The sequence below is a fragment of the Adiantum capillus-veneris genome, chromosome 1, assembly GCF_014529385.1.
Source record: "Adiantum capillus-veneris isolate H3 chromosome 1, ASM1452938v2, whole genome shotgun sequence".
NCBI classification, from domain to species: Eukaryota; Viridiplantae; Streptophyta; class Polypodiopsida; order Polypodiales; family Pteridaceae; genus Adiantum; species Adiantum capillus-veneris.
In genome coordinates, this window is record NC_140931.1 from 87,089,132 (window position 1) to 87,110,189 (window position 21,058).

Here is a 21,058-nt window from a genome sequence, read left to right on the forward strand (position 1 = left end):
TACCTAGCTAGGTACGATTGGGGGCAGGCGATCGCTGACCATGTGGGGGGCCGGTGGTCCCTTGCCCCCAATCGTACCTAGCTAGGTATGCGGTGCCTCTCAAGCACAAGCTCATGATGTTATTCATTGTATGAAAAACACTCAAAAAGACTCCATTTTCCTACATGAGATAATTTCTAAATCTTCTTGTGGCGGTGGCGATGCGCCAGACTGCACAAACCTCAGATAGGGCTAAAATGATGTTCCTCATTAGTGGCACTTCTTTGTCACTCTTTTCACACGTGAAGCCCATCGTGCAACATTCTTTAGAATTATCATTAAGGAAACAAAAAATGCGACATGGCTAGAGGGTGTTGTATTGTTGGTAGGAGCCCTTGAAGCAGTCCATATGACGTGGCCATGCCGAGTGATGTGCATGGGATGCCTGTCCTGCTTGCTCACCGTTGCCTTGTTGGTGTCGAAGCCCAAGTTTTGCAAATATTCCACCACCCTCACCGTACTAGGGTTTCCTGCAGGCAGGTGTAGCTTGTTCCATGTACCGTCATATGCACATCTCACATGCATATGCTCTTCTCTCTTTCTCTCTCTCTTCTAATCATCAAGCAGCTTGTTCCATGTGCTGTCATATGCACATCTCACATGCATGTACTCTCTCTCTCTCTCTCTCTCTCTCTCTCTCTCTCTCTCTCTCTCTCTCTCTCTCTCTCTCTCTCATAATCATCAAGCAATAATTCATAATTGGAATCCACAAAAAGCTGCACTTAATGTAGGAGAAAAAAGCACCCTAATGGTTTATTTATGGATACAATTTACAATCTTAGTGTAGAAATTTGACTCGAGTCCAACTCGCGCGCGCGCTTTCTCTTTGCAGCCTACCAGAGATTGGGAGTTGTTGAGAATCAATTTTTCAGGTCAACAGTATGTTGCTTGGGAAGTTGGGTGTCAGGACTTGCATCCGTCTCTCTCTCTCTCTCTCTCTCTCTCTCTCTCTCTCTCTCTCTCTCTGGCCTGCACTACTTGCTTACGTATTGTTGGCGGGTAGACTCACTCTCTCTCTCTATGGCGGCGTAGAAGTCCGGGCCGGCTTGAGGGCTTGCAAGAGAGCATGACTATCTCTCTCTCTCTCTCTCTCTCATAATCATCAAGCAATAATTCATAATTGGAATCCACAAAAAGCTGCACTTAATGTAGGAGAAAAAAGCACCCTAATGGTTTATTTATGGATACAATTTACAATCTTAGTGTAGAAATTTGACTCGAGTCCAACTCGCGCGCTCGCTTTCTCTTTGCAGCCTACCAGAGATTGGGAGTTGTTGAGAATCAATTTTTCAGGTCAACAGTATGTTGCTTGGGAAGTTGGGAGTCAGGACTTGCATCCGTCTCTCTCTCTCTCTCTCTCTCTCTCTCTCTCTCTCTCTCTCTCTCTCTCTCTCTCTCTCTCTCTCTCTCTCTCTCTCTCTCTCTCTCTCTCTCTCTCTCTCTCTCTCTCTCTCTCTCTCTCTCTCTCTCTCTCTCTCTCTCTCTCTCTCTCTCTCTCTCTCTCTCTGGCCTGCACTACTTGCTTACGTATTGTTGGCGGGTAGACTCACTCTCTCTCTCTATGGCGGCGCAGAAGTCCGGGCCGGCTTGAGGGCTTGCAAGAGAGCATGACTCTCTCTCTCTCTCTCTCTCTCTCTCTCTCTCTCTCTCTCTCTCTCTCTCTCTCTCTCTCTCTCTCTCTCTCTCTCTCTCTCTCTCTCTCTCTCTCTCTCTCTCTCTCTCTCTCTCTCTCTCTAAACACCCACAGTCTCATTCGTTAGGCAGACGTTGCATGAGAATGCAACTCAAAAATGTGGTTCTGGTGCACCATTGACAAAACTGGAGTTTCTTATGGGCCATAGATCGATTCTTTTGGAACATCAAAGCTGGAAATCTTCTTCTTCAGGCCACTAACAAAGCTGGAAATCTTCTTCTTCAGGCCACTAACTCAAATATACCTCCTAAGTATCCTCTCTTGCCGCTAGCTCAAGACCTCGACAATCGACAATGGACCAGCATAACATTGCAAGAAGGTAAGCGCCATATTCAATCATATTAGGCTAAATACTATACTTTCATGCATTTCTTTTCATTAAATACAGACATTCCATATTAATGATAGGGGGTAACAAGCAAGACCTTAAGTGTTTTCAAATTCAAACTACATTAGAATCATTGAAAGGGAATTAATAATCCTTCCTTCACTACCAATTTTATGCATCAAATCCCTTCAAATTCTTCTCTTTCATCCAATACTTTAGGATTTTTAGATAGTCCATGGTATAAATATGATTTTTTGTCCTTGACTAGAGGAGAGATCTGAAGGCAATTTGTGTGTATAAGTATACAATTGTGTGGATGGAGAGAGAGAGAGAGAGAGAGAGAGAGAGAGAGAGAGAGAGAGTATTGATATTTCGCAATTGTATTTTATGTAGCAATGAAAGCATCACAAGCATTGCATTGTGGGATAACCGAAAAGTAGTAGCTCTTTTGTGGAGGAGTTTTGTGTCACAAGTGAGTACTCCCAAGCGGTGTCATCAAGTGGCATCAACGGCAAAACACTCTTATATATAACATCCGAAGGTTGGATAGAGCTTGGAATAACAAGCTTTTTGCATCGCCACATGCTTTTAGGATGGAGCAAGCATATCCTCAATGATAATCCTAGTTCACACACACATGCTCCAATTATTAGGAGAGATCCTCGAGGATTATTCATCATCCAATCGACAATGAAGATCATGATCACCTACAAATGTTGCATGAGATGAAATATCTTCACGCCGATGCCGTACCGGTGATGCGCAAACGGGTTTTCTATCCATCTACCGTCAGACATGAACATTCTCTTGTAGGAAAAGCTTTCCTTAAAAAATATTGGGACAAACAACATTTTTCTTACAATGAAAGCATGAGAAAAATTAGAGGCTGGTTCAAAGAAGGTTTTGGGGATTTAGAGAAGCATGCATTCACACAAATTAACTTGCGAAAAGTTCCATTGATTTCAACTAATTTGATGGAATTCATCAAGGGAAAGATGCATGAGTTGAAAACTCTAGTGTTTGCAAAAGATGTAAAGCTTGATTGGAGTGTCACATATGTGTATGAGAAGGTCTTCGAATGGAGGCATGCACAAAAAAACTCGAAAAAATGTTTGTGGTTGGGAAATGTAGAGAAAAGTCCTCCTTTGCTTAGCCCACTTACTATACACCCAAGGACACAACGGTGCTATCCCTCTCAAGATAGCTCCATGAAAGCACTCGAGGGCACCTCCATGCTCCAATTTATGAAGAGTGCTCTTCACTTTGAAGATCCTCCCAAGGTATGTAAGTACATGAGTTGCTTTTAATTTTGTTCTTAAACATCTTTAATGTGAGCTCAATGTGTGTGTGTGTGTGTGTGTGTGTGTGTGTGTGTGTGTGTGTGTAAGTGTGTTTCCTCAATGTTTCTTAGTTTGTGAGCTAACTTTTGATTATTTTCCTTCCATGCTATGTTGACAAAAGACCTTCACAAGATCCTCAAACATTGTGCACGGTCATGCCACACAATCTTGTGGTCAAAGGCATCTTTTTGAAGAGCCTTATATGCATGAGGTAAAAAAGTAAAGAATATTTACAAAAAAACATTGTATTTTTATTTGGTAGCTTGACACTTTGATGCATACTTTGCTTGTTTAGCCAAAGCACACCACCTATGGCGATCCCATGAGCATATCCTCTTATGCTAATCACGTAGATGAAGATCGAGGAGACCCTTTTACGAAAACTTTTGTGCAAGATTGTTATATCCCTGAGCCATTGAATGGGACTGCTAATACAATGGTAAGATATACATTATATGTTCTTTAAGATATGACTTTTTATTGTCCATTTTAAGTTTTGCACATGTCATATTTATCTCATGGTTATGCTCTCTTGGTACAAAGCATAAGGATTGTACCACCATATCTAGCGGAGGGGCTAGTTATTGCCATGATGATAGCACTACAAACATGGTAAGAGTAATTAATTACATGCTAATTTATAGTTGTTAGATTACCTTATTTGAGGTTCTTACTTTGTTCATTTTTACTTCTTGGAAAATAGCATGAAGGAAGCCAAATTTTTTGCATAGATATTGATTGTGATGACATGCAAGTGAAGGAGCACATAGTTATGCTTGAGACACAAGGGTCAAAACAAGAGGTGGCGACAATTGAATCATTACTACCTCAATTATGATACTCACTCCTTGTTTAAGCATGCCACTAACTTCTAGCTTGTTTTTTGTTATGTTATAGGCAAAGACTCATGGCGACCATGTGAGTGAAACATTGTTATGCAAGTATGATGTGATTCCACCCAAACATGACAAGTTTGGGGGGCTAGGAGGATCAAATCCATTGGCGATTTGTCACTCAAAGTGTCTGTTACTTTCAAACTTATTTTTTTAAAGATGGATTTTATGACATGATCTTATCAATGCATTTTAGAACAAGGAGATTCTCACTAAGTTCTATAGGATCCCCTTATACAATGGAAATATCCTTGAGGTGGAAGAAGCCACAATTGATAAGGTGAAGATTCCTAGTGAAGTGGTGAAAAGAAACAACAAACTTGCTAATTCTAAAGTGGAAGAGGCCACCATTACAAAGGGGGAAAAGCCAAGTGAATTGGTAAGTGGAGAACTCTTGTATAGATGACTTGAATAAATAAATATAAAAGCTTTGACACATCGCCTTGTAAGTTCTCTAAACTCATACCATGTTCATGGAAAATGTGCAGCATGAAGACTTAGATGCAACTACTTCCACCCGTGTTTTGTGGATTATGAGGAGGAAAATGTGTTGGAGTTAAATAACTCAAACCCAAGGGTATGTAAAGGTTTTTCCTACTTAAGTGCCATTGGTTTTTTAATGCTTTTAGAATTGACATTTTGTGTGCTACATCTTTGTGAAAATCCTAATGCAAGGGATAAGGAGATAAAATTTGCAAGTATCAACAAGATGATGGTATGTCTTTAGATTTCAGACCATGTGCCTATGTGTTCTCACATAAAAAAATGTGGTTTATGCTTGATATGCAAATGAAAAATATTAGGATTCCTAAAGACAAAAATATCAAGTCAATGAGCTCTTTCTAAAAAGTCTTGGTATCTCAAAAAAGGAAAGGGTATCCTATTGATTGCATGTTACACTATCTTAAAGTTATGTAATATGGCTTAAATGGGGTACATACTAAAAAATACTGCATTTTATTTTAGGCCTTTGATGGCTTAATACATCAAAATTCCTCAAAGAAGAGGAAGGTAATGCCATGTACTCTTTACACCGTTTGTAAAACGATGAAGTAGTTTACTTTCTTATTTGTGAAGTTGCCACTTACTCCATTGTTTGTTAATTTTTTGTAGGCCTTTGATAACCTAACCAACAACTTGTTAACTAGTCCTAAGACACATGTGGTGTGGTTTTCACCTTAAATCTTACATTGGTTAATTTGTAATGCTTATTGTAAGTCACTATGTAACAACTACTAAATGTGCATCTATTCTTACACAATTTTGGCAGAAAGTACAAACATCAAGGTCCTCTAGGCCTATAAAGACTCCAGCAAGATTCATAGATACCTTATTAGAGAATGTAAGCAATTCTCAAGCAAGATTATCATTATTGATATGTTGCTTTGTCTTGTTCATAGAACTCTTGAATCTTTTATGCTAATAGGATCAAAGCCGCACAAGTTTGCTTAACAAGAAGACAATCAAGAAGAGTAAGATGGATACTTGCACCTTGAGCAAGGTATAAATATAGGTTTATAAGGTTTACTTGTCCATGAGTTGTTTGAAAAATCATGACTTCGTTTTCTCCTCTTTTATAAACTACTTTATTATTTACAGTTCCTTGCAACAACAAAGGAAATGAAAAATGAAGAATTGATACGCATTGCAATGAAGGCAATGGATCAACATGATGTAGATGAGATGTTCGGGAAGTTGTGGAAAGCCATCAAAGAGGCACGTACATCTAACAAGTCTTTCTTCAAAGAGTGCTTCGTGACTATGTATCAATCACTTCTTTTGCAATACTATGTAGCTTGGGTCTGTCATAGTAGCTCTCTTAGTTGCCAATAAAAAAACTGAGACACTTCTGTTTTGATGGAATTTGACAGGTTTCTTCTTTTTCTATCCTTTGTGACTATGATTCAAAGGTGATGCTATTTTGATTTCATACACATCTTTTCTTTAAATTTCAATTGCTTGAATTTCTACATGCCCTCTAGTTTAGCATGCTATCTCTTTCTAAATGTTTAAGGCTTAGAATTTCAATGATGGAGATTCGAGAATGTTATGCATTATGTAGTTTGTTGGTAAGTTTATATAGCCAAGTAAAATCATTTATCCAAGTTACCACTTTTTATGCAACAGTTATGGAGAAGGTGAGCGTAAGCTTCTACCCATACATGATAGAAGAGGCAACTTCCAAACCAGAAGCATGAATTGCTACACCTGTGGGAAGTATGGTCATTTTGCAACCCAATGTCCAGATGCACCGATAACAACTGCTATTGAGGCTAAGGCACCAGAGCCAGTCCCAGTCAGAGTAGTTATCGGGAGCAAAGGAGTAATCATTGAAGAGATTCCATACATTTCAGAACTACCAGCCAACTCCAACAATAGCAAGTGGGCCCAACAAAGGGAAGTTTGGAAGGCCAAGGGTAAGGAAAAGGTGGTAGATGAGTGGCAAGAGCAGCGGGAACTACTAGCTAAAATCACAAAGGATTTAGCTAAGAAGCTGCCAGAGCAGGCAGAAAGTTTCGAGGCTAGAGTCATTCAGAAGATACCAGCCCAATCGACTGATAAAGATCAGTCAATACCGGCCATGACAGAGACCATGCTGGCTGTAGTACATGGACTAGCTGGTGAGATGGAAGAGGAAGGAAAGAGTAGTACTGCTAAAGAAGAATGGCAGTATGAAAACACTAGCTCTTCAAGCTCTAACAATCGGTCTGACCAAGAGCAAGAGGAAATTCAGGTGAAAATTTGTGATAGAATCCAGAAGCTGACTGTAGAGCTGGAGGATATAAGAAAGACCTTACCTGAGGTGGCCAACTTTATCAGGCAGCGTAGGAAGACTGAGGCAGAGGCCAGAACAGTAGACCTGACAGCTGTCCAGGATGATGAAGTTCCACTTATTTGGGTAGATTACAAGGTCAGGAAGCAGTGGGAACCTCTCTCAAGCATCATACTGGATGGAGGAGAAGGAGTCAATATAATGGGATCCCCTCTTCAGCAAAGAATGGATATCACTAACATGAAACCAGCACCATTCAAAGTAAGAATGGCAGATCATCGAGTCGTACAAGCGATGGGCATGATTGAAAACATGCAGATAAGAGTGGGGAGGGAAAAATTCAAAACTAGTTTCCTAGTTTTGGATGTCCAGGGAGCATATGGAATGCTATTAGGCCGCCCATGGTTAAGAACAGTACATGTTGTTCATGACTACGCCAACCAGACCTTAACCATAGAAGGGGCCAGTGGCAGAATCAAAATCCAGACCAACAACACCAAGAGCTGGAAAAAGGAACTGAGGCCGAAGGAGTTGTGTCAGAAATACCGAGCTAAGAAAATTGAGCGAATGCTAGCAGCAATGAACATCTTTCCTTTGGCAAAAATTGATTTGAATGCAGTCCTAATAAACAAAGAACAAGCTGACAAGCAGAAGAGACAATTACCTGATCAGTTTACTGAAGTCAATACAGGGGAAAGAACCGTTCAGCTACTGGAAGAATGGAGGAACCAGCGGATACTAGCAAAATAGAAGAATCAGTATGTTCTGAAGAGGATCCACTAAATCAGAATAATGATTCAGAGATGAATGGACCTTCTTGGGACTACGCTGAAGATTCGACCAAACGAAAAGGAGAAGGACCAAATTGGTTGCTTCCAGATGATCAAGAAGTGGAGGAGTGGAACCTGGGATCAAAGGAAAATCCCAGAATGATCAAAGTCAACAAGCACCTAAAATCGGCAATGAAGGAAAAGGCAAGGAAAATGTTCCAGAACTATAAAGATGTATTTGCCTGGGAACATACAGATTTGAAGGGAGTAGATCCTGAAGTCTGTCAGCACCGAATACCACTGAAACTAGAAGCTAGGCCAGTCAGATTGCAAAGATACTGGATGAACCCCAACTATGCAAAGAAGGTCAAGGAGGAGATTAATAATCTTCTCAAGGCTGGGTTCATTACGGAGGTAGCAAGTAGTGATTGGTTATTTCCAATAGTCATCGTTCCTAAGAAAAATGGGAAATTAAGGTTTTGTGTTGTCTATAGGAAACTAAATGCCCAGACCATCAAGGATCCGTTTCCCTTACCTTTTATTGATATGTTGCTTGATGAGATCGCAGGATATGAGATGTATAGCTTCATGGATGGTTATAGTGGCTATAACCAGTTACAGATTGCTCCGGAACATAGGGCCAAGACCACTTTCATCACTAAGTGGGGAGCATTCATGTATCTGGTGATGCCTTTTGGCCTGTGCAATGCACCAGCTACTTTTCAGCGGTGTATGATGGAGATGTTCAATGAATTTCTTCATCGGTTCCTCACCATTTTCATGGATGACTTCACTGTCTATTCAGCTGAGGAACAACACCTTCTATTCCTAGAGATGGTTTTTAAACGCTGTCAGGAGAAAAGGATTTGCTTGAATCCATTTAAATCAGTATTTCTGGTTTGGAAGGGACAGCTACTGGGATATGTGGTTTCCCGCAATGGAATAGAAATGGCCAATGACAAAATACAATGTGTCCAGCAAGCTAAAGCTCCTAGAGCTCCTTCTGAGTTGAGTTCTTTCTTGGGGTATGTGAATTTTTATAGAAGATTTGTACACAAATTTGCTTCTCAAGCAGTACCACTATATGAGCTTACAAAGAAGACCAGTAAGTTCAATTGGACTGCTGAATGTGAGGAGAGTTTCCAGAATTTGAAATAAGCCATTACCAGCAAACCAGTCCTCAGGCAGCCAAATTGGGATATTATTTTTCATGTACACGTAGATGCTTCAGGATTGGCAATGGGGGCAATATTAGCTCAGCCAGATAGCAGGACAAACTATCCGGTCTATTTTGCTAGTCGAAGATTCAGTCAGGCTGAACAAGGCTATACGACTACTGAAAGAGAAGCCCTCGGAATGGTTTTTAATGCTACAAAGTTCAGGCATTACCTATTGGGGAAGTTATTCCATTTTTATGTGGATCATCAAGCTCTTCTGTTTCTGATTAACAAAGTCATTATTCAAGGCAGGCTGATAAGATGGATGATATTCCTTATGGAATTTGAGTTCAGAATTTTCCATAAGCCTGGCCGAAACCACTGTGGAGCTGGCTTCCTTTCCAGAAGTACAGAAGGATATTCAGAATCACCTGTAAGAAATGAACCAGTGGATGCTGATTTATTTCAGTTAGAAGCAGAAGAATCAGTGGATCCTGAATGGTATGATATTTATCAATTCCTTTCCCAAGGTGCCTTTCCAGAAGATTGGAAACAGAATCAGAAGAAGGCTCTGCTCATAAAAAGCCTGAAATTTACCATCATTGGAAGAGTACTTTATCGATTGGGTGTGGATGGTATACTTCAGAGATGTGTTTGAATGGAGAGAAGAATGCAAGTTATCTCAGAGGCACATAATGGAGAGCCTGGTGGACACTTTTCCAACGAAGTAACCTACAAGAAGATTCTGCAAGCAGGTCTGTGGTGGCAAACAATGATTGTTGATGTCAGAAGTTTTTGTAAAACTTGTGATATATGCCAGAGAATGGGCCGACCAACAGCTGCAAACATGACTCCCTTAATGTCAATACAACCATTGGGAGTATTCATGAAATGGGGATTGGATTTTATGGGACCTTTTAAGAAGGTGACTCCCAGGAAGAACAAGTACATCGTGATGGCTACTTGTTATGTTACCAAGTGGGTTGAAGCTAAGGCTCTTCCTTACAACACAGCCAAGTCAACTGCAAGATTTTTGTTTGAGAATATTGTCTGCCGATATGGATGTCCATTGGAAATTGTGACCGATCAAGGGACACATTTCATCAATGATACTATGGAAATCCTATTGGATATGCTTTCAATCAAGCATCGGAAATCTACTCCTTACTATCCCAAATGCAATGGTCAGGCTGAAAGTAGCAATAAGACAATTAAGACTAGTCTCACTAAGGTGGTACAAAAGAAACCAGACCAGTGGGATTTGAAGCTTCAGACTGCTCTCTGGGCTTATAGGACAGCTTATAAGGTAACTACTGGAATGACACCATTCAGAATGGTGTATGGAACTGAAGCTGTGGTTCCTATGGAGTTTATAATCCCCAGTCTGAGAATGGCTGTAAAGTATGGACTAGACTTCAACCATAATCTTAAGAAACGACTGGAGGAACAGATGCAGTTAGATGAACTCAGGCAAAGAGCTATATTGGAACAGGAAATTGTTCAACAAAGAAGGAAGCAGTGGCATGATCGTCGAATTAAAGTCCGAGAATTCCAAAAAGGAGACTTAGTGCTTCTATATCAGTCAAGACTGGGTCCAAAGAAGCCAAATTTGAAGATTGCCTGGGCAGGACCTTTCGAGGTTGATTGGGTCTTCTCCAATGGCACAGCCAGATTAAAAGACTTATCGGGACTGATGTTGCCGGGAGTATATAATGGAGCAAAGATCAAACTTTATTACTCAGAGACCAGAGAAACTGGGTTAGAAGAAGTCACTAAGGAACTGGAGGTTGTTGATCAAGAAATACCAGAATCCGATATTTTCGGTCTTTTCCATGTGCAACCAATTCCAGTTTCAGAACCAGTACCTGAAGAATCAGATCAGGCTGATTTAAGAACCAGTACCAGTATGGTCCAGCCAAAGTGGGAATCAGTTCAGAACCAGTATGAACACATTTTCCAAATTTTAAGTGGCCAACGATCAAATGGTATGCCAGTGATAATTATTACAAGGATGGGTTGCAGTCTTGTCCAATGCATTTTTGCCACGTGAGCAACGGCACAGGCAAGTCTAGGTGCGGCGAGTGGTGGAGCTTTTATGGCGCGAACACGTATAACAGTCAGGAGAGTTAGCATTTTTCCTCATAAATCTCCTTCGCGACGTTTTCCTCCTGTCAACCATTCGCCATCGCCAAGCTCCGAGGTTTCTTCACTACAGCCGCAAACTTCAACCTCTGACGAGACAGCTGACTGTCAGACAACCTTACCAGCAACACCAGGCAACGGCTTTAACACAAGTAAGTCCTCTTCGCCTTCGCCTGTTTCATCGTCGTCGACCTCACAGTGTATGGGTAGAAGGAAACGTTCATAGAAGATGCAGGAAACTCTTAAAGAAACCCAAGCTATCGTTGCAGAGGCAAAGGCAAGCCTTCCTGTTATTCCATATAGTAAAATACAACGATATGTCTTTACTGATCATGCAATGACTCTGCTACAACTCTGGGATCTGCGATTTGTATTGCAAGCGACAAGGATTGCTTTTGATGCAGGGATCATCAAGCAAGTTCTTGATTCCTTTGATGCAGAAAACAGCAGTGCTATGATAAATAATAGGAGGGTGTCAATGACACCACAAGCCATTGCATTTGCATTTCGGATGCCCAATGAGCCTAAACCATCGGTGGCAACTGCGCAGCAAATAAGTATTGCTCTAAAGGAGGATGAAGCAGCTCGAAAGAAGCGCAAGGCAAGTGCTCAAGGAGTTCCAGTAGCAGGACTGGAAGCCTCCGCTGCTTACAAGTTTGTAGCCGAAGCAGTCAGTCTTAAGAATAACCCAACTTATGTGTCAGAAAAATTATTTGCTATGCTGTTGGCCAAGATACTGGATCCACAAGTCCATATCAACCTGTGTCAAATACTCTCGCATAATGTACTTCAACAAACTGCTAAGTTGAAATCTCAAACTGTTTTCAAGGCATGGTATGTCTGGCAATTTCTGTATTGGGCCATTGCTGCAGATGTTAATGAGCAGGTAAAGCTGGCTTGGAGTGAGCAGCCTATTTCTAAACCTAAGAAAATTGAACTGTCCTCAGACGACGAGGAAACGGACAGTCGAACGATTTCCAATGACCTGAAAAGGAAAGCCACTGCAGAGGAAGCTGGCAGTTCAAAGAAGCCAAGAATTACACTAACAAAAAGCAGTGAGTTTCTGAAGCAAATAGAAAGCCAGGTTAAGGCAGTGAGCACTAAGAAAGCTGAGAGAAGTAAAACGGAGCAGCATATTGTTCAGCAAACTGTGCCTGATCAGTTAGTTGGTGCTACTGGGAAAGATCAGGTAAAGCCAGTCACTGAGGCAAAGGTACCTGACCAGTCAGGGGACAAAGGCAAGAATCAACTGGATAAGGGGAAAGGTCCAGCGTCCTCAACTATGTCTGAAACAGTTCCTGTCATTTCTCAAAACCCTCTGCAACTGGTTAAAAAGGATAAGTTACAGCAAATGCAAACTCAGAAATTAAGAGGGCATCTCTTACTCACCAAAACTAATTATGCATCTCTACCTTATGTGGCTCCTGTGGCAATATATAAACCAATTGATTCTGATCCAATAACGGTCAAAGACAGATATTCGATACTGATACAGTCCTCTTGGAATACCATTGTCAGTTGTATGGGACAATTGGTGGAGGCTGCTGGATTAGAAGATGAAGTCAAAAAGCTTAAAGCTGACTTGGCAGAAGCACAGCATCAGATTGCCACACTCCAGAAAGCCCGGAAGTGCAGAACATACAACACAGGGTATTGGAAGCTCAATCAGAAAGAGCTCAGGAGTTGTTGAACAAAAAGTTAGCTAAAGCTGAGTCTGAAATTATGATCATAAAGAGTCAAAGGAATGAAGCATCGAGAGCTGTCGAGCGAGCTGAAATGGGGCTCAGAACGAAGCTGACAGAATTTAGAAAGCTGCTATTACACCATACAGCTCTGAAGCGTTCGCTGACGGACAGATCCATCTATAATAGCTTGTCTGAAATTTTGAACCCCGCAGGCAATGCTGTTTTTTATTTAGAAAATTTAAAGTCCTTGATGGAAAGTCTGCAAAGTGATTTGCAGGACAAGGTGAGTGAGTTCAACAATGCTCTGATGAACCAAGCCATCATGGATTATATTGAGGAGCAGACATCCCCAGAGGAGGATGAAGAAGAAGAAGAAGATGAAGCTGATAAGGAGGAGGATGATCAAGAAGCCGGGCCTACACAGGATGATGATGATGCCCCACCACCATCTCCACCCCCAGGACCTGGTACTGGTGGGACAGGGTCAGATGAAGGAGGCCAGTCACAGCCAGACCAACCAGACCAGACTGAGGAACAGCAGGAAAGACAGGAAACAGAACAACAGTCGGGTCATCAGCAGACTGAAGAACAGCAGCCCAGTAACACTGGAGATGAGCCAACTAATCAATCCCATCACAGCAGAGAGGCTAAAGGGAAAATGAAGGTTAAGGATGAAGGACCAGTGAATGATCATCAGCATTCACTGCAGCTCATTACCTTGAATAAGCAGCTGAGACATCAACAAGCCTCCATCACCAGACAGTATCTGGAGGATGATTCTCTATGGACTGATTTAGAAAGGTTCCAAAGATTATATGTGGGATCCAGGGAAATGGTGGAACATTGGAAATCTGCTGCTTTCCATGATAAAGAAGCCTGCAGACTACCTGTGCATCCCAGTACAGTTCAGCTGTTGGAACGAGTTCCATAATGGATACTCAATGCTGATGAGAAAGTGGTAAACCCGCACTGGCAAAGACAGTCTACTACAGATTGTCACTCTTTAGCTCTAGAACTGGAACTTCTGCTGGGTAACAAACCAACTTACCGCTGCATGAAGGATGTTAGGGTCCAACTTAAGGATGTTTTGGTACAACTGCAAACTGCCAAAGGTGTTTTGGACCAGAGAGTGAAAGCTATCCTGGAGGACCAGATAGCCACTAGCAGAGGACCCCAAACGCGAATGTCAGTAGGAGCACAGGCAACTGCTCTCCGAACCCTATTCCAGCTAGTAAGAATTACTAGGAAGATGATGCAACAAGAGAACCAGGCAGTTCTGAATTGCCTCGAATTTGTGTCTGATTCTCCAGTTCTCTTGTATATTGTTCCAGCAAGAGAAACTGAGTTGCCAAGATTTTTTCCAGCGCTATATCCTCAACATCAAGAACCAGTTGATCGACTCACATATTTCAAAATAACTGATGAGCTTAGAGATTGGTATGAGCGATCAACTGTGGAATGGAAGACTTGGCAGACACTGCTCAATGATGCTCTTCAAATCAATGACATCCAGGCAATGAAGGAAGAGCTACAGAGGATTTAGCTGTGTATGGGCCAGTGGAAGATTCAGGTCAGAGGATTGACTAAGATTACTAATCAGCTACTACAGCTCACGGTCGAATCTTCCAAACTACCTGAGAAAGACATTGCAGCAAAGCCGGGTTTGGCACCGCAGTACAGGGAGATGGCTGAGATTCTTTTCGAAGCTCGCGTCAAAACCAATCAGCCTCTTCCCGAAGGATGGATCCATACTGCTTTGCATTGTCATAAACTGGCTAGAACCAGATTGAGCAAGAGCAGGCGTACACTCTATGATCCTGACACCAAAACCTATCATTCTCTCACACCTTATGAGGTAGAGATGACCACAGACCGGCGGGATCAGCTTGAGCAGGAGGCCATACCGACTGATTCAGAAGGCGAATGCTGATGCTGGGACTTTTCAGGCACCAACACGGTCAAAGAGCAAGGGCAAAAGGAAGACGGTCCAATGGAAGGATACTGGGTAGTTCTATCTCAGAATTCAGGGGCGACTTTTCTTCTCAGCAGGCAGGGAGAGATGACAGCTCCACCTTGGCCTTTTCAGCTGCCTCTCGAAAAGATAGTGCTCTTTTCTAGAGCTCTGCATCCTTCACCATCTTCTCAATGTCAGACTCTGACAATCCACCAGAAGATGGATTGTCAACATCAGAACCAGACGATGTATTTTTCAGTTCCACATCAGAACCAGACAATGGATTTTTTCATAAATTTTGGAATCTTGCCAAAATTCAAGAAAGAAGGGAAGGATGTAGACGGTTGGCGCGTCACCATGTGGGAACGTGTTCTTAGAAGATGGGCAGTGAATCACTTAGTAATTACTACGGTAAACCCAAAGCATATAAATAGGGCCCATTAATTTGATATGGGGGGGGGAAATTGTTATCACTTGTATTAGCTCTTGGAGCTATAATTGCACTTGAGCATCAGTGGCAGTATTATCGGCTACACTTTCTCTCTCTGCAATCATATTCACTGTAATCTCAATCATGATATATATATATTCCAGTGATATTGACTTCTCAACAGTCTTCTGAATCTGAATCTGAACTTTATTCCAGTCTTTAAGTCTGATTCTCATTTTAGTATTCATATTTCAGTCTAGTCACTGATTTCTGTCTAGTCTGCTGTCTGAACTCTTCCTGCTCTAAGTAGCTGAAATCCTTCAACACTGGAATTAGCTGTCTCAAGAGATCAGCTCCAATTCCAATATATATATATATATATATATATATATATAGCTAGATAGAAGTCTTTATCTAAGCTACTACTTTTTATGCAATTGTCATGGATAGGGTGAGTGTAAGCTTCTAACCATAACATGATCGAGGTAAAATTTAAAACAGTTGTAAGCAATGCTTAGTTTTAAAGGACCACATGATTCTTCTAGTCTTTGATTTCTTGGTCTATGTGCACATCATGACGGACTCATGACAAATAAGTTCAAGCAAACATGAACAAAATAAATATGAAGTTTTTTATAATTTAGAGATTAATAATTGTCACATTCCAATCTTAAATTAAGTAGAGCTAGATGTTTTTCTAGTTTAACCTTAACGAATTTGTCCACAACAACGATTGGGTGCTCATCAAACACACTTAACGAGTAGTCTTGTTTTTGGCCTAGAAGGCCTTGGTGGGAGGGGTATAAGTGCAATTGTAGGAGAATCTCTAGTCCCTTGTGAAGTCGTGATGACAATCTTGGAGGCAATTATTTACCCTTGGATTGCAATTAAATTGCAAGCTTTGAAACTTATGCCTCATCAACCTTTTGAAAAATTGAAGAATAGAGTTCCCTAACTAGCGAAGGGTAAGAGGTAATATACAAAGCAAAGGGGTCTCTCTCTCTCTCTCTCTCTCTCTCTCTCTCTCTCTCTCTCTCTCTCTCTCTCTCTCTCTCTCTCTCTCTCTCTCTCAAATCATAAAGATGGGGAATTATGTTATTTAGAGAGACTTTCTACAACCATAAGCGACATAGAGGCCATCGAAGTGGAAGAACACAAAACTTGGGTTGTCTAACTATTCATGTGGTCCTTGTCAATCGTAATCTTGTTCCAATGGTAGCAACCCTAATTGGACTAATATTTTTAGATTTATTGATTACATAGTGTTGCCTCTTTCAGGCACAAACTAAAAGGTCCTATCAATTTGTCTTGTTCATCATAGATTATGCCTGTGAGATAGTCAACATATTCTATTAGTTAATTGTTAGTCACAATCTGCTTTTGAGGATCAACTAAGGATGTAATACATAGGCAACAATAAAATAAGTATTGATTATGCAAAGGTCAAAGGAACCATTTAAAAAAGAAAAAATTCGGTGCTCATATTAAAACCTTAGTATAGAACTGAACAAGTGGCACAAGTGGTGCTTTTTTGAAGTTAAGAATTGCTAGACTCTAAATTTACACTAGCTAAGTTAAAAAGCATGTAGTTTTTACAAAAAAATCCTTTTAATCTTGATTTATTAATGTGGAAAATTAAACCATCTTCAAATTGGAAAAATGAATCTATGTCTATGTGGGCACTTCCCACAAGGGAAAGTAAGTTTCACGTTTGCAAGGTGGGAAAAGTGGAGCTGATTGATTTCCCTCATGGTAGAAGTCAATTGTGTCAATTTTCCCACTTGGAGAAGTTACTATTCCCTTTTTTTTTCCCATTGGGAAAACTTTGGCCTACTTTCCCATAAGGAGTTACATTATGGAGAAAATATTCCCATTAGTGAAGTTGTCCTTAGTCACATGGTTCTCACATTCAATTGGCAAGGACAAACCTAGAGTCTCTATTCACACCAGCGATGCGAAAAAATCCATGCACAGACGATCAGATTATCAGACAAAACCAGGTCAAGGAAAATGAGCCAACAAAGTCAAAAAAAATTGTTCCATGCTAGACATAAGAGAGGGACATAGACATAAAGAGGGGATTCTTTTTATACATAAAAATCTGTTTTTAAGGACCATTGTGTTGGACGAGTTTACCAATAATGAGTGCAATTAAAACTCCAAGTGTGGGAGTTTGGTTCATTGATGATTATTGCTTATGATCAAGGACTGAGATTTCTCTTGTGATTATTGCTATGCTTATGCTTTTTTCGTTGTGCTAGCCGGTGTGGCTCTTGGATTGTTTTTTGGTATGGCTATACTATCAAAATTTTTGCAACTATGTGATGGGATATGGATTATTATTTATGATTAAATTTTTTATTATGGAATAATTTATGGCAAGCGTGTAAGAGTAAAGACTATGTATAGCTTAATTGTCTTGGAAAGGATTGTTTTTGCATATCCAAGATGCTCATGTGCAATGTTTCTTATGGTAGCTTTGATACAAAACTAGGGCCACCTATATTGCATATTCCATGGTCAGGATAGATGACCAGCTATGGCTATGCTTGATGAAGAATGTCGCATAAATCTTCTTTTTTGTTAGGCTCATCTACACTCCATCTGCATGGCTAGTTTCTTTATGGTGGCACCAGAGAGGCATGGCTCTTAAAGTAGTGTAGTCGGTGTACAAGGTGAGAACTAGTCCTTGGAGAGATGCAAGTTGGGTGACGGGTTATCTTTGAATATTTGACTTAGAAGATGATTGAGTTATCTTGAGGAGTTACCACTAGTTACTCTACACTATCTTGCTATTTTGATCAATCAAGATCTAGTCACAAAACCTATATATAGGCCCCACTAATCCTTTTTTGAGACTCTCTAGTCTTGTGCCCTTGATCTTTCTATCTTTTAGAGCTTAGTGAGATTAAGAATACTTATCAATGGGCTTTGTGCTAGTTGTACTTCGAGATTAAATTTTCCAGAGCAGTAATATCTAAACTTGAATGTATTTTAGTTGTTTCATTCCATGTCTATAGTCTCAAATCTTTAATTTTTTCTAAGTTCATTTGTTTATTTGATATGAAATCAAGTCATCGAAATTAATTTAAAACTATCATCTAGACATCTAAAGTCCTTCTACAAGGCTGGGCTCCTCAAAGGGAAGGCTACCATATGTGCTGGTCGAATAGAAGAACCCATTTAACCAAGTCAAGACCACCAATGCCATGATTAGAGTATGAGTTATCAATTGCTTTTTGTGTGGGAGTGTCTATTAATGTAAGGATGCTACCAAAGTGGAGTATCGTATGGGGTTGTGGGTTTGATGTGAAGTTCATATATGCTTTATGGTTAGTTTTGTTGAGTTGTTTCCACTTGTTTGACCTCCATATATACATCTACAAATGTATGCTTTTCTAACCCAAACCGTATGGTTGGTTTTGCAGAAAAAATCTTTCTTTTTGCATCATAGTGTTAGCATGAGTTTCATAGCAATGGAGTGATGTGCTATGATGATAACCTTTGTTATAGGGCTCAGTGTGATGCACTAATATGGGGTCAAAAACTATCTCTTGTGTGCCTTGTGTGTGCATCCAAAAATAAGAAAAAATCTTTTTTGCCCATAAGAAGGAATTACAAGATATGGTTGACAAAAGTGATGGGACTGTTTTGTGTCATGACTATGGTTATGTAATGAGGTTTTAATGTGCATGGAACCTGAGAGGGCATGTGTGGATGTCTCATGTGCATATTTGTCATGACTATGGTTATGTAATGAGGTTTTAATGTGCATGGAACTTGAGAGGGCATGTGTGGATGTCTTTCGTACATATGTGTACCACTTTCCATCTTAACACTAGACTGGTATAACAGGACACTTTTATGTCCTTGGACACTTTTCTGTCCTGTTAAGTGACCATTTTGCTTGAATTATTTGAAGAGCATGTAAATGAATTTCTAGGTGCTATATATCCACAAAGTTGCCTTATGAGCTGAAAAAAAACTTGACAATTTTTTTGGAATATCGATCTCACCGTTAATCTTACTCTTACACAACATTTTTGAACATGAACTGTGTGAAAAAACGTGTCCTATTTTTGACTTTTAATCAAGTTTTTGCAACTATACCACTCTAAACTTCGTGTTTGTGAGGTTTAGATTTCTACAGGATAAGTCTTCGTAGTTCTCAACATGTTTTGATGCTTCTAGGGAAAACTAGGTACTAAAATTGAAACTTATGACAAAATTACAAGAAATGCAATTTTGATTGTGTAAGTGTCATTATAACAAAAAGCTAATCTTCCTTGAGTTTCAAGGGACCTAATATGCTATATAGCATAGTATACGATGATAATTGAGTTTTTCGATTGCTGAAGAATACGAGACATTTTAGTGTAACAAGTGTAGCTTTCTCAATATTGCTAGTTTCTTAGACCAATTGTGTGTGTGTTTTAGGTGGTAACCATATCTAATCATAAACTATAAATTTGGCTAGATATTGAGTAGTTTCTATGGGATTCTAGAGGTCATAATGCTAAACGCAGTTTTGTCATGTTTGTTGTATTTAGCACTTCATCATTGTCCCCAAGGTTCCACTTAGTAAGAGGTCTACTATTCTTTTGACATTCTCCATGGCTCCTTTTGGATCCAAAGGCCCAAAGGAACTAAAAAAACATGTATGTAGTATCTGTATTGAGCGTGAATATAGAAAGTTTGATGATAGGTCCGCAGAATGGTAAAAATGCAGCTTTTTTGTACTTATTTTTTTGCCCCAAAAAGAAATAGTGAAACAAAATTAACCATTAGTTTTTATCACCAACCCATTGAAGTTAACGGGGAATTTTATCTCAGATAAACTCAAAAAGATGACACATTTCATCCCAGCGACTTGCAAGTCAATCATTGAAGAAGGGATGGCACAGATCTTCCTCAAGAATATCTATCACTATCATGAACTTCCAAATCACATCCAACTAAATCACCCAATGAAGAATCTGGTTGCCACAGAATTAGCACACATTTATAGAGCCAGCTTCACAAAGAATATGAAACAGGATCAATAGAGGTGAAAAAGAAGTGTAGATGAACAACAAGTGCAGCATTTCCACCATATGAGATTGGAGATCGAGTGTGGTAGCTTCTTCGTCAGGATCTACATTCATCTCGTCGTCCCCATGAAAATCACGATCATCAAAGACTTGGACCATTCAACATAACTACCAAGCTAGTACTGAATGTCTCATCGTGATCACTTGAAGCACTCATATTTCAGTGCTTATATAACAGATGGTGCCTCTCAGGGTAGAGTTGAGGTGAGGCTTCTTTAGTGCATGGAAAATTTGGGGTGGGGATTAAACTAATTTAGCCTAGGGCTTAAGTTTTGAAACACACCCAAATTGATATAAAAGAGTGTCTTGTCTCCGTGAGCGATCACTTGCAGTAGACTAGATCTCGCAATCACTCAATTTTGGCGTTCACGAAAGATGATCAACAGGAGGAGAAGAATGTTGATCGTCTGCGCCGCACAGCTCCAAGCCGTCACATATTGTCTTCCAATATTTGGCATGTCCTGCCGCAGGAATTGGTGGAGCGCTACCTCACCACGCTGCCCGCCAGGGATCTGGTCCGGTTGAGTGCCACGTGCCGCTCCTGGCACAAAGCCATCCTCTCTCCCTCCACTCCTCCTATTGTCTCTTGGAGGCAGCAGCTGCATGCCCAATCTCGTAAGTTCTGCTCTCTCTACTCTCTCTCTCTCTCTCTCTCTCTCTCTCTCTCTCTGCGTTTCCCGAGTCAATTAGCTCCGATAGAATGATCTGCTGCACTGATGGCGCCGACGCAGAGCAGCTTCCCTGGTTTCTCTGCGGAAAAACGC

At 40.5% G+C, this 21,058-nt stretch overlaps 1 protein-coding gene and 1 pseudogene across 1 annotated transcript; both read left to right on the forward strand.

The window, feature by feature from the left end:
* The first annotated feature begins 2,642 nt into the window (after positions 1-2,642).
* Positions 2,643-3,623, forward strand: LOC147465125 (uncharacterized; annotated as a pseudogene).
* A 99-nt stretch (positions 3,624-3,722) lies between these two features.
* Positions 3,723-20,249, forward strand: LOC147465126 (uncharacterized). The gene is made up of 6 exons (XM_086482542.1): positions 3,723-3,839; positions 3,944-4,012; positions 4,104-4,202; positions 4,298-4,404; positions 4,489-4,672; positions 20,082-20,249. Exons 1-6 carry the CDS (start codon positions 3,723-3,725, stop codon positions 20,247-20,249), a joined length of 744 nt encoding a protein of 247 aa, XP_086338668.1.
* The last annotated feature ends 809 nt before the right edge of the window (positions 20,250-21,058 follow it).

What these genes read in the sequence shown, in the direction of transcription:
- LOC147465126 (XM_086482542.1), top strand. Translation starts at nt 3,723, where the DNA reads ATGAGCATATCCTCTTATGCTAATCACGTAGATGAAGATCGAGGAGAC. An exon ending in GGAGGATCAAATCCATTGGC is followed by an intron (nt 4,405 to 4,488) that starts GATTTGTCACTC and finishes CAATGCATTTTA; the next exon opens with GAACAAGGAGATTCTCACTA. An exon ending in GGGAAAAGCCAAGTGAATTG is followed by an intron (nt 4,673 to 20,081) that starts GTAAGTGGAGAA and finishes GCGACTTGCAAG; the next exon opens with TCAATCATTGAAGAAGGGAT.